Source organism: Elephantulus edwardii, unplaced genomic scaffold (genome assembly GCF_000299155.1).
Source record: "Elephantulus edwardii isolate Elephantulus edwardi_28Jun2011 unplaced genomic scaffold, EleEdw1.0 scaffold00012, whole genome shotgun sequence".
NCBI classification, from domain to species: domain Eukaryota; kingdom Metazoa; phylum Chordata; class Mammalia; order Macroscelidea; family Macroscelididae; genus Elephantulus; species Elephantulus edwardii.
Window position 1 is genome coordinate 9,598,557 of NW_006399762.1, and position 13,922 is coordinate 9,612,478.

Sequence of the window (13,922 nt, forward strand, 5' to 3'; positions counted from 1 at the left end):
AAGAAAAAAGTGTGTGTATATATATATAAAATGAACATTGAAGTAAAACTACAGAATCTTTAAACTGAGAAAATTGGTGCAGTAAGTAAACACTACAGAACTATTCTGCGCAGAATGAGCATGAAATACCAGATTAATACATCAAAGCGTACATATCTCCATTCTCCAAAATGCCTAAATTATCTGCAAGCATGTTAGACATTTGAGAAATATATTACTTCTTTCAACTTGTCAGTATATTATTAGTTCAAAGCTTGGCTTATTATATCAGCAATTAATATTATTACTCAGGTCACACTTAATATTAGAGAATGAATCAGACAGAAAAAAAGACCCGTACTGCCCTATTTTCAGTTTCTAGTTGATACATTTCTCATCTTGGTTTCAGTTAATATTTTTAATACTAATGTTTCTGTGATAACATTTTTCTTCCAAGAAGATGCTATCCCCTTTATTCGTATTTAAAACAGAAGATTCTCTTTTCCCTTAATTTTTGCATAACAGGCTTCATTGGAAAAATTCAAAACTAGCAGCCTATATATATATTCAAATCCAGGTATCACTTCTGATCCAGACTTTTCAGTTTGAGAAAGATGAAATTTTTATTTTAACCAATTTTCTTAAAAAATAAACATTGCATTATTTATCATTTGACATTTTTTAGTTTGTACTTCTAAGTTCTATACTTACATCAGAATCCATTGGGGGATATTTTCTTCCTTTACTCTTCCCAAGGCATTTTGTTTTACCTTCTTCTAGTAACTGACACCAGAAACCTTTATGAGAATCAAACCTATATAGAAGAAAAATGCAAAGAGCACACACCAAAATGTCTTTTTCAGAAATTTTTAAGACAAAATGACCAACAACATGAATATTTTTATCTCATTATTATTAATTTTAGACAGGGAAACTGGCATAATATTTTACTATATCACTTTTCATAAAATCTTTTGGCATACTTCTGAATTCTCAGCCCATCTGTCAGATTGGTGAGCCTGCCAGATTCCTAACAGAAAAATTGTCAACAGAAGGTCTCCTATTAATAGAAATTAATAAGCCTATCTTCTTCATCTGGAAGAGGAAATTTAGAATTTTAAAACCTAATACTTTCTGTTGCAGAGTTTAAAAGTGACCAGTCAGGTTTCATCCATATCTATGGATAATTACATTACTTGTAAAATACAAATATAGAATAGCAAAAGAGAAAGGGTTTTGGTGTATCACCACAATAAGGCTTTTCTAGTTAAAAACTATTTTCTGCCCAGAACAATTTATTCTTTCTCGATGAATCCTGTTTTAAAGTAATGTCACGCACAAAAGCTATATTTCTCATTGAAATAATAGTAGTATACGAAATTGAATTTACAGTTTATAAAAGTATTTCATATCTCTTTCTCAATGGAATCTCCATTATTGTGACTGTTAGGTGCTGTTGAGAATGCCTCACAATGACCCTATTAACAAAATACCTGAACCCTGTCTTATCCTGTGCCATCCTCACCATCTCTGACACACTTGAGTCCTTGCTATAGTCACTGTGTCTATCCATCCTGGTGGTCTTCCTCGCTTTTGCTAACCCTCTACCTTCCCATGCATGATTTCCTTTTCTAAGAAATAGCCTTTCCTAGCAACATGCCCTAAAAGATGAAGGTTTGCCATCTTTGCCTCCAAGAAGTACTCTGGCTGCACTTTCCCAAGGCATAGCTTTCTTTTAGCAGTTCATTGAGTATTCAGTACTCTTCTCCCACCTCATTGTTGTTTCTGAGTACCATCGAGTCTGAGCCAACCCATAGCTGACCCTCCAGTGAGTTTTCAGAGGCAGGAACTAGCACAGGAGGATAATGCCCATCCTTCTCCCAGAGTGGCTTGTGGATCGGGTCCCATTATAACCCCTTAAAGTGGTATTCTCCCCGCCTCCCCATTTACAGCACTAGTATAGAGTCTGCCATTTTCTTAGGATTCAGACATTGTTAGCTAAATAAATAATAGATTATAAAAAGAAGTAAATTTTCTCCAAGTTTCTCTGGCTTGAACTTTTTCAGCATGCAGGTCCTGACTACAGTCCAGCTTGACTGTGCTTCCAGTGCTATTTATCCTTCCTTGGCATAGAGATAGATACTAGGTCAATGGAACACAACGGAGTAAATCTGTCAGAGAAAAAGACTCACATAAATGTTGTCAAATGATTTTTGAAAAAAAAAGATGCGATGAGAATGTACGAGTACAGATAACACAACTCACAAAAACTTGTGCCATGAAGTCGATCTGACTCAACAGCAGCTCCGTAGGACCTGGTAGAAGTACCTCAGGGTGTCTGCAAGCCTGTAAACTTACACAAGCAGAGCACCCATTCCCTCCCTTGCTCTGTCTGAGGGACTTTTCTATTAGCAGATAACTGCTTTAACCATAACACCACTAGGACAGATAATGCAATGTTTGCCAACATAACATTTTTCATGTGTGCAATTCAGTGGGACCAAATTACATTAATGATGTTATATCATCATTATTGCCAATATCCAATGTCAAATTGTCCATTACTGTAAACAGAAACACAATTCTTCCTCAATAATGACTCTTCTTTCTCTCCTCCTGCTTGCCTTTGGTAACCACTATTAAACTCAAATATCTGTCACCTCCCATAAAGATTTTAAAACCTCAGAAATGGAGGTTTACAATGACTTGAAACTCAGTCAACAGCACTGGATTAAGTGAAAGAAAGCAATTCATAGGTCGCTAGAGTTGAGGGGAAAATAATGACTGCAAAAAGACATGAGGAAATTTTGTATAAATAGTCCATGTTTTGATTACAGTAATGTATAACCATGTTTGTCAGTCTTAATAAACTGTACACTTGAAATGGGTGAATTTTATTATATGTAGTTGTTGTTGTTGTCATTATGTGCTGTCAAGTCTCCTGTGACCCATAGTGACCCTACATACAGCAGCTCTGAAGCCTGCTCTGTCCTGAGCCAGTCTCACTAATTCTGCCTCAATTACTCTATCAATCTATCTCATCTGGAGTCTTTCTTCTCCTGTACCACTCCTCTTCCCTTCCAAGCACAATGTCCTTCTCTTAAGGACTGGTCTCTCCGGGCCATGTGCCCAAAGTATGTGAGATGGAGCTTCAAAATCTTGGCCTCCAAGGAGAAACTTGGTTTCACCCTCTCCAAGACAGATCTATTGGATTTCTTGGCAGTCCATGGTTCAAGAATCTTCTCCAATACCACCACTCGAAGGCATTGATTCTTCCATCATCCTTAGTCATTATCTAGCTCTCTGATGCATAGCAAATAATTGCAAAGACCATGGCTTAGATTAGGCACACTTTGGTCTCTAGACTGAAGTAATTGCTTTTCAGTACTCTAAAGAGGTCCCTGACAGGAGAGTTTCTCATTGCAATTCGTCTTTCGATTTCCTGACTGCTGGTGCCTAGAGTGTTGACTGTGGAGCCAAGTAAGCTGTAATTGTTAACAACCTCATTCTCTTTTCCATCAATCATGCTGCTGCCAATTGGCCCAGTGGTGGGAATCTTTGTCTTTTTGATGTTGAGCTTCAATCCATATTGAAGACTACAGACTTTGACCTTCTTCAAAAAGCACTTCAGGTCCCCCTCAGTTTCAGCAAGCGAGGTTGTGTCTTCTGCACAACGTAGGTTGTTGATGAGTCTTTCTCCAATCCTGATGCCATATTCCTCCTTATAAAACCCAACTGCCTGAATGATCTGTTCTGCATATAGATCGAAAAGGTATGGGGACAGGATGCATCCTGGCATACTCCTTTCCAGATTTTGAACCATGCAGTGTTTCCTTGCTCTGTTCTAAGGACTGCTGTCTGGTCCAAGAATAGGTTTTGCTTAGCACAATCAAGTGTTCGTAGATTCCATTTTCCTCAAGGTTAGCCACAATTTGTTGTGATCCACATAGTGAAATGCCTTTGCATATACATTCATAAAAACCCCACTCAGAAAATTACACTGTGATTTAATGCATAGATATGTATTTGTAAGTGTAACTGGACAGGAATGTGCAATGTTTTGGGTTCCAACTGAAAGGTCAGCATTCTCAATCCATTAGCTACTATGCAGATGGGTAGTTACCTCCCATAAAGATTTACAGTCTTGGAAATCCAGTGGAGGGTCACTTTGAGTTGCATTCAATTTCACAGCAATAGGTTTTGTTTTTGGTGGGTTTTTTTTTTAATTTTCTTTTTCTTTCTTTTTTTTTTTTAGGATTTATGATTGTTCAAGGACTAAAACTTTTTGCTACCAAGCAAACAGTTAGCAGTTTGAATCAAGCAGTCATTATGTAGGAGAGATGTGAGGTAGTCTGCTTCCTCAAAGGTTTACAGCCTTAGACACTCTATGGGGCTTTTCTGTCTTACAGGGTTACTATGAATCAGAAATGACTTGGATAGCAGCAGGTTAGTTTTTATTTATGCAGCTAATCTTGTAGAGTTTAGGATGATAACTCTATAGACACCCACCCCAGGCTTAGATTTCTGCTTTTGTACTGCTTGAGAGTCACAGAGACAAAGAGGACTGATTAATTACATTTTATTTATGCAAAGCTCATTTCTCATCATCATGAGTTCACAGAATGTTATGTTTTCATCTTGTTTCTATCTTTGTTTGTGTAAGTAAAGCAAGTGAACAAATTAATTAGAGACTCAGACATACTAGGAAATCATCAGTAAAGACTATATTAAAATAATCTATACACAAAGACTAAAAACTCCACTAAAATAAATTTCTGTAGTCTGCTATTGATATGCCACTAGCAATTTCCACAGCAGAATTAAGGTTCATTTATAAAGTATTAAATGGCAAAAGCTCAGAATACATTCCAGTTTTTGTTGCTGTTTTTTTATTTTTATTTTTTTTTGCTAATGGACTTCTCCGTAGACAAACAACTGGAATATACCAATGACTTATGTTAAAATGGTGAGTCTTTTGAGAAAATGTTTTTCTAAAGAACACATACTTGTTAGAAATCAAAAGGGAAGTTGTTTTATTTTTTCTTTTCATCTCTGCTGATTGATTACTTCGTATGCAGCATGGTGTCATACTGTGCCTTCCTGAGGAAAACATGTTCATGTGGCCTGGATCCAGCCCCAGACATCTGTGTCCCTCAGGTCTCAGGTGGTGATGTGAGTCTCTAAGAGGCTAAGGAGGAGATCATCGTCTATTTTCCCAGTGCCCCCGAAGTAGGCTAAGTAGACTAGTCATATTCATGGACAGAAAGAGAAGAGTCTGTTGTTGTTAAAACAGTTTGTGAGATGGAAGACACGAACAAACCTATTTCAGAGCCTAAATAAAGAAGTCTGACTGAAGTTGGATAAAGATCGGGTACATCTATTTAGAAAGCAGCAGTGTTCCTTTAAATGAATAAGTGGCCTCAGCACTATACTAATAAAACTCTCGTTTACTAACTTAAATTTTATATTTATTGTCTGGTGGAACAACCAGGAAACAACTTTCCATGTAGACACTTCTGGCAGTGGCCCTGGCTTATTATCTTTATGAATAATGAAGTCATCCTGTTCAGTCAGAATACACTATAGCTGACCCTCCAGTGGGTTTCTGGGAGGCTATAAATTGTATTTAAGGAGAATGACTGCAAAAATGAGCAAGGGATGCATAAGGACAGTCACATTTGACCGTGACCAACTCACAAAGGGTAACTGTCCTCGTCAAGCACCCACAACACAAAGCCAATTCCCATGATGTCAGACATGTTCCCCATGATACTGCACCTCTTTCTACTCATCTCAACACCAGTCTTACTGTACTACTAGGTCTGAAATCTGTTGTGATAGCTCACAGACCACAAAAAAACATATTAATGAAGTAAAAATTTGTAATTCAGGTTGGTATCAAGATAAAATCACTCAGCCAGGACATCTTCTGAAATATACTCACAGCAATCCAATCTTGAGTCTTGTGGGTTTAGGACACTGTTAAAAAGTGCTCAGTCCTGCCAATTATGGTTATTTCCTTGATCCACCTAATCTTCAAATTAAAAAGAAAACCCCACAAAAACCCAACAACAAAACCCCAACCAACCAACCCAACATAGGCCCAAACTTATGCAAATGCTCCTAGCTCTAATTCTGTAAGATAGCAGTCCCAAGGTCAGCTCTATCCCACGTGGAGTCTCTGGTTCTCTGCTTTGGCTGCTCTTTTTGCTCCCCTGCAGGCCTGGCTGGTATGAGAAAATCTGGCACTCAAGGGCCTGTACTACTGCATGCCTGCTTCTTTGTTGCTGGCAGTGAGAGTCTCAAATTTTGCTTCTCAACCTTAATTTAGTGCTGAGATTAGCCAGTCCCTTTGCAGAAAGGCTAACACATTCTAGTCATATAGTCCTGCCCATACACATGACAAAGTCAAATTCAATGGCTAGAAAGACCACTTTTCCCCATTCAGCCAATGGATTTAAACTTCCAGAGGCATGGCTTTTGGGTTAGGCAGTACAGGGCTTTTATGAGTATGTTGCTGTAGTTTTTAGGAGCTGATGAGCCCAGTGTAACTCAAAGTGACCCTATGAATAACAGATCCAAACCCTGTTCTATTCTGTGCTATCCACAATCTCTGACACATTTGAGCTCACTGCTGCAGTCACTGTTTCAAGCCACCTGGGTTAGGGTCTTCCTCTTTTCAGCTGTCCCACTACCTTCTCAGTCATGATGTCCCTTCCAATGAACAGACTTTCTTAGCAAGATTCTCAAAGTATGTAAGATGAATCTTTACCATTGCCTCCAAGGAGCCCTCCGGCTGTGACTCCTCCAAGACAAATCTTGTTTATTCTTTTCGTAGTCTATAGGAAATTCAGTACTCTTCTCCAACATCACAGTTCAAAGACATCAATTCTTCTTCTGTTATCCTTATTCATTTTCCAAATTCCATATGCATAGCAAGTAACTGCAAAGCCTATGTCTGAATCAGTGTATCATACATCAAACTAACATCATTACTCAATAATTCGGAGAAGTCCCTGACTACAGACTTTCCCCGTGCAATATGTCACCAGATCTCTTGACTACTGGTACCAAGTGTAGTGATCGTGGGTCCAAGTAAGATGAAGTAATTGGCAGATTCAATCCTTTCTTCATCTATCATGATATTGCCTATAGGTCCAATGGTTAGGATTTTTGTTTTCTTCACATTGTGATTCAATGATTCAATGTCACGATTCAGGTCATAGGCGTTGTTCTACTGCAGCAAATATCTCAAGTCTTCATCACTTTCAGAGAGCAAGACTGTGACATCAACCCAATTAAAGTTACTGATGAATCTTTCTCCAATTTTAATGCCACATATTCTTCTTCATAGTCTAGCTTCTCGAATAATTTCTCAGTATACAGCTTGAATAGGTATGAAGAAAGAATACAACCATGATGCACAATTTTCTTACTTTTAAACAATATAGCATTCCCCTTCTCTATTCTCACAATAGCCTCTTGGTCTCGGTCTAGGTTTCATGAGTACAATTAAGTGTGCTAGGACTCATTCTTCTCAACGTTAGCTATAATTTGTTATGATGCACATAGATGCGTTTGCAAAGTCAATAAAGCACAAATAGACATTTTTCTTGTATTTGTTTTCAGTCAAGATCCAACTAACATAAAAAATGATAACCCTGGTGGCATGGCCTTCTAAATCAAGCTTGAACTTCTGGCAATTCTCTGTCTTTATGGAAAGTTGGCCATCAGAGACCTCTCCAAGGTACTGAAGAGAAATGATGCTAGTCTGGATGGCTTTTGCAATTACTTGCTCTGCACTGGAAAGCTGGACAATGACCAGGGATGATAGAAGGAGAACTGATGCCTTTGGGCTGTGGTGCTGGAGAAGAGTATTGACTAGACCATGGACTGCTAGGAGAACAGACAAGTTTATCCTGGAGAGGGTGAATCCAGGCTGCTCCTTGGAAGCAAGGATTCTGAAGCTACATCTGAATACTTTAGACATGTTGCTAGGAGGGATCAGTCTTTGGAGAGGAATGTCATGCTTGGGAGGATGGAGGGACAGTACAAGAGAGGAAGACTGTCGATAGGCTGGATTGCTTCAGTTACTGGAGTAATGGTGGAAGGTGTATCAGAGACAGTAAGATTAGCACAGGATAGAGCAGGATACAGGGCTGTCATACACAGGGTTGCTATGAGTCACAGGCGGCTCGATGGCACACAACAACAACAACAACAACAACATACTGTTCTAGCTGTTTTTGAATGATCTTCAGCAGTACTTTGCTTCCATGTGACATCAATAATTGTTGTTATAGAATCTTGCTTGCATGTGGAAATTAATAATATCATTCAATAATTTCCACATTCTATTGACCTCCTTTCTTGGGAATGAGAGCAAATACAAGTATCTTCCAGTCAGCCAGGAAGCTGTCCTCCAAATTTCATGGCATAGACTGGTGAGCACGTTCAGCTGCATTTGTTCTTTGAAGCATACCAATTAGTATGACATCATTTCTTGGGGCTTTATATTTTGACAGTGCCTTCATTTCAGCTTAAACATCTTCCTTCATTACCATTGACTCTTAATTACTTTGTACTTCTCTGCACATTCTGTTATACTTTTGTCTTCTCAAGTGGCCCTTTGAAATCTTCTGTTCAGCTCTTTCACTTCAACATATCTTCCCTTGATTTTGGCTTATCAATGCTCTAGTGCAATTTTCACGGTCTCTTCTGACATCTGTCTTGGCTTTTTCTTTTTCCTCTGTCTTTGAAGTGACCTTTTTCTCTCTTCATGGATGACATCCTTGATGCGATCCCATAACTTTTCTGGTCTTTGATCACTGGTGTTCAATGCTCAAACCTTAAGATAATTTTTAAATTCAGGTTGCATAGATTCAAGATTGTATCTTGGCTCTCATGGACTTGTTTTCATTGTCTTCAGCATTAATTTGAATTTGCACATGAGTAAGTTGATGGTCTCAAACACAGTCTGCATCTGGCCTTGTTTTTCTACACTAGTTTATTTACAAAATTGGAATATATTTTTTTTCAGACCAGATTCTTTCAATTTCCTTCACCTCCTTACCAAACAAATTATATACAACACCATGAATAATCCCCTGCACATCTTCATCCTTCTGCTTCTACATCTCCCCCACTCTCGACCTTCATACACATTCTACAATAATGGTTTTATACAATATTTGTCCTTGTGGGAATGAGTTAGTTCACTCAGCATAATGCTCTCCAGTCCTTCTCAAGTTAGGTAATACTTTACAAAATCATTGCTCCTGCATGCTGCATAGTATTCCACCGTATGAATGTACCATACTTTTTCAATTCATTCAGTCATGGTTGGATATGTGGGCTGTTTCCATGTTCTTGTGATAGTGAATGATGCTGCAATAAATTGGTGTACGAGTCTGTATTTGTGTCTCAGTTCTCATTTTCTTGGGGTATGTTCCAAGCAATAGAATAGCTCGGTTATGTGTAATTTCTATGGTCAGCTTTTTGAGGAAGTGCCAAACTGCCTTCCAGAATGGTTGTACCATTTTATAATCCCACCAACAATGTATAAGAATTCCTATGTTACCCCATCCTCTCCAACATTTATTACTTGCTGCCCTGTTAAACTTTGCCACAATTATTGGAGTGAGATGGTATCTCATTGTGGTTTTGATTTGTATCTCTCTTATTACCAGTGATTTGGAACATTTCTTCATGTGTCTATTTGCCATTCAAATATCTTCCTCTGTGAAAATTCCTTCCATGTCTTTTGCCCATTTTGTAATTGGGTTATTAGTATTTTTCTTGTGGAGGCCCAGGAGTATTCTGTTAACTTTTGTTATGAGACTCTTGTATTAGCAAATATTTGTTCTCAGTTGGTAGGTTCTCTTTTCACCCTATTGGAAAAAGTTTTTTTATGGACAAAGGGGTTTAATCTTTCGAAGGTCCCATTCATCAGTTTTATCCTCTTCAAATTGTACATTTCTGGCTGTATTTGGCAGTATCTTTAATACCATAGAGTAGGGCTTCTAAGCTTGATATCAATTTGTTTCTTATGAACGTTATAGTTTTGGGCTTTACTTCCAAGGTCTCTGATTCACCTTGAGTTGATTTTTTTGTATAGTGTGAGATGTGGATCCTATTTCAGCTTTCTGCAGGTAGCAGTCCAGTTTTGCCAGCACCATTTAAGAGGTTGTCATTTCTCCATTAGATAGCTTTGATCTCCTTGTCAAATATCAGTTGACTATGGATAGCTGGGTCTATTTCTGGGTTCTCAATTCTGTTCCACTGGTCTATCTGCCTGCCATTGCACCAGTACCATTCTGTTCTTGTTACTACCACTGTGTAGTAGGTTCTGAGGTCAAGGACTGTTGTTTCCCACCTCATTTGTTTTTCTCAGAAATCTTTTGCTTATTTGGGGTGTATTACCTCTCCAAATAAACGTGACAATTTCCCTTTCAATTTCCTTGAAAAATAAATTTCGTATCTGTTTTGAGATTGCATTGAACGTGTAGATTGCTTTTGGTAGGATTGTCATTTTCACAATATTTAGTCGGCAGCATCAGTATGGATGGTGAAGAGATTGAGATAGTTAACAGTTTTAGTTTACTTGGTTCCACAGTCAACACTCTTGGTAACAGCATCCAGGAAATCAGGAGATGAATTGCATTGGGAAAATCAGCTGTGAGGGACCTCTCAAGAGTACTGAAGAGCAACGACAACAGTCTGGAGACCAAGGTGTGTCTGATCCAGGCTATAGTCTTTGCAATTACGTGCTATGCATTGGAGAGTTGGACAGTGACTAGGGATGATAGAAAGAGAATTGATGCCTTTGAGTTGTAGTGCTGGAGAAGTGTGTTGAATATACCATGGACTGCTAGGAGAACAAACAGGTTTGTCCTTGAGAAGGTGAAGTCAGAATGCTCACTGGAGTCAAGGATTCTGAAGCTTCATCTGACATACTTTGGGCATCTTGCAAGGAGGGACTTGTCCTTGGAGAGGGACATCATGTTTGGGAGAGTGGAGGGACGGCACAGGAGAGGAAGAACTTTGATGAGATGGATTGATTCTGTGAGTGGAGTGGTGGGAATGAGTGTGTTTGAGACGGCGAGGTTGGCACAGGATAGAATGGCGTTTAGGGGTCTTGTACATAGGGTCACTATGAGTCGCAAGTGACTCGATGGCACATAACAACAACAACATCCATGAAAAGAGAACATTTCCCCACTTCCTTATGTCTTTTTTTGTGTCTTGCAGAAGTGCTCTGTTTTCTTTGTATCGGGCTTTTGTATCTCTAGTTAGGGTCGCTCCCAAGTATCTCAATTTGTGGTTGGCTATTGTAAATGGTATTGCTTTCTTGATTTCCTTCTCTGAGCTCTATTACTGTAGAGGAATCCTACTGATTTTTGGATATTGATCTTATATCCTGCCACTGCTGATATTGAGCTTCTTAATGATTCTTTCCAAAGATGTATTCAGTCTTATTCTTATGCAGTCTTTCTGGTGATGTCTATGGTGTAAACGTCACCATTTGTGTGTTTTAAAAATACTTTATTTTACATTATTTTTTAATTGGTTTTCTTACAAAGTTTACATAATTGTATTTCACAGTATTCTTCATTCACATTGTGTTTCATATAATCATTTTTGTGCATTATGTTTTATGAAATTAATCACTGTTAGACCTTGCCCATTATTACCCTGTCTTTTGCCCTTATTATCCCCATTCATTAACTCCTCTCCCTCCACCTACCAAACTGTGTAGCCCTTTGGTTTCCTTACCTCTCTGCTCACCTTTCCTCCCCACCTAGAATTCCTGTACATGTTTTACTAGTTATCTATTTGTGTTTTTTTAAAGGTATTTGCAATGAATAAGTCACTTAATGTACAAAATTTGATTATTTTATTTCAGGCCTCATTTATGTGTCTGTATCTCTATTTTGGAAGTAGGAATTTTACATCACTGGATCTTCAGAATCACATATGTCAGAAAACTCAACCTCAAATTTACTACCCTTGACCTAGTTCCGACTCATTATGACTCTCCTTCAGGTTTCTGATCTGAAAATCAAAGCAAAAGGAGACCTCCCCATATTTTGCCCACAGAGCCACTGGTGGATTCAAACCTCTGAAGACACGTAACCTCTAGGTTAGTAGCCCAACTAGATACAGGCTATTCCACCAAAGCCCCCTCATGCACTTAACAGTCACTCAATAAAATTTCGTTAAAGAATAAAGCATAAATAGATGGAGATTTAAGCTTGGGTAGAATATTACCTGGAGACAGTTAGAAATAGGTTGAAAAGTCTGTGCATAAGGACATTAAGAAATCCAGTGATTCAGCTTTGAACTGGCAGTGATGTGCTGTCAAGTTGGAATCAACTCACAGCTGCACCTCCAGTGGGTTTTCAGAAGCAGTAAAGGGCATGGAGAAGACTGCAAATTCTTTTCCTGCAAAGCAGCTGGCAGATTTGAACAAAATACCTCTGGGATTCCAGCCACCAGAGCTCTCTTTTGAACTGGCAATTTAAAAAAAAATTTTTTTAGCATGATTTGAATGAAAGTTTACAAAGAAATTGGTTTTCCATTTACTTATTCATACACATTTTGTTTTGTTTTGTTAGACTCTTCCCTCCCCTCACATTCTATTATTAAATGTGTGTCTTATTCAAGATTGTCAGTTGTAATACCCATAATGTCTGATCATTCATAAGGAAAATATGATAGTTCTCTTGAGCATATGAAGCCTCAGGACACTCAGATTATTGGGTAGAAACGTTAAGTGTATATAAAATGCATTTAAAGTGAAATTCCCTTGCCATGGAAGAATACTGAATTACATATATTTTAAAACTCACTGCCATTGATTCAATTCTGACTCAAAGTGACCCTGTAGGACAGAGAACTGTCCTAGAATTTCTGAGGGTCTAAATATACATGGAAACCTCATCTTTCTCTTGCGGTACAGTTGGTATTTTGAAGTAAGTGCAGATGTGTTGGTGAACAGCCATTTTTTTAAACCACTATACCTTGGTTCCAGCAGCCAGGAAATCAACAGATGAATTGTATTGCAAAAGTCTGCTGTCAAGGACTTCTCCAGAGTACTGAAGAGCAACTATGTCAGTCTGGAGATGAAGGTGTGCCTGATCCAGGCCATGATCTTTGCAATTGCTTGCTATGCATCAGAAAGCTCGAAAATGACTTGGGATGATAGAAAGATAACGGATGCCTTTGAGCTGTGGTGCCGGAGAAGAGTGGTGAATATACAATGGACTGCTATGAGAAAAAACAAGTCCATCCTGGAGAGGATGAAGCCAGGCTGCTCCTTGGAGGCAAGAATTCTGAATCATCCTCTGACATACTCTGGACATGTTTCAAGGAGAGACCAGTCCCTGGAGAGGGACATCATGCTTGGAATGGTGGAAGGACAGCACAAAAGAGGAAGACCCTCAATGAGATGGATTGATTCAGTGACTGGGGCAATGAAGTAGGCATGTTAGAGACAATAAGATTGGCAGGGAATAGAGCAGGGTTTAGGGCTGTTGTACATAGGGTCACTATGAGTCACAAGTGACTCAACGGCACATAACAACAACTACAACAACAACAACAACAACAACAACAACAACAACAACAATGCCATGGTTGTTACTATATGCTGTCAAGTTGAAACCTACTCATCGTTGACCCTCCATTAGGTTTTTAGAGGCTGTAAATCACATAGGAGGTGATTGTCTATCTTCCTGCTGCACAGCATCAAGTGGAATCAAACCACCTGCCTTTGGGTTGACAGCAAAATACCTTACCAACTAGGCCAATAGAGCTTTCTTTTAGGGCTTCTGAATTGCATATATTCACTGTTGTTGTTGTTGTTATGTGCCGTCGAGTCGTTTCCGACTCATAGCGACCCTATGCACAACAGCCCTAAACCCTGCTCTATCCTGTGCCAA

General features: G+C 38.7%; 1 protein-coding gene across 1 annotated transcript in view; it reads right to left on the reverse strand.

Annotated features, from left to right (window-relative positions):
• NDST3 (N-deacetylase/N-sulfotransferase (heparan glucosaminyl) 3) overlaps positions 1 to 13,922 on the reverse strand; it is a 380,811-nt gene that overhangs the window by 7,688 nt on the left and 359,201 nt on the right. The window contains exon 13 of the mRNA XM_006881068.1: positions 691 to 793. Within this exon, the coding sequence (XP_006881130.1) occupies positions 691 to 793 (103 nt within the window). The remainder of the gene's footprint in view (positions 1 to 690; positions 794 to 13,922) is intronic.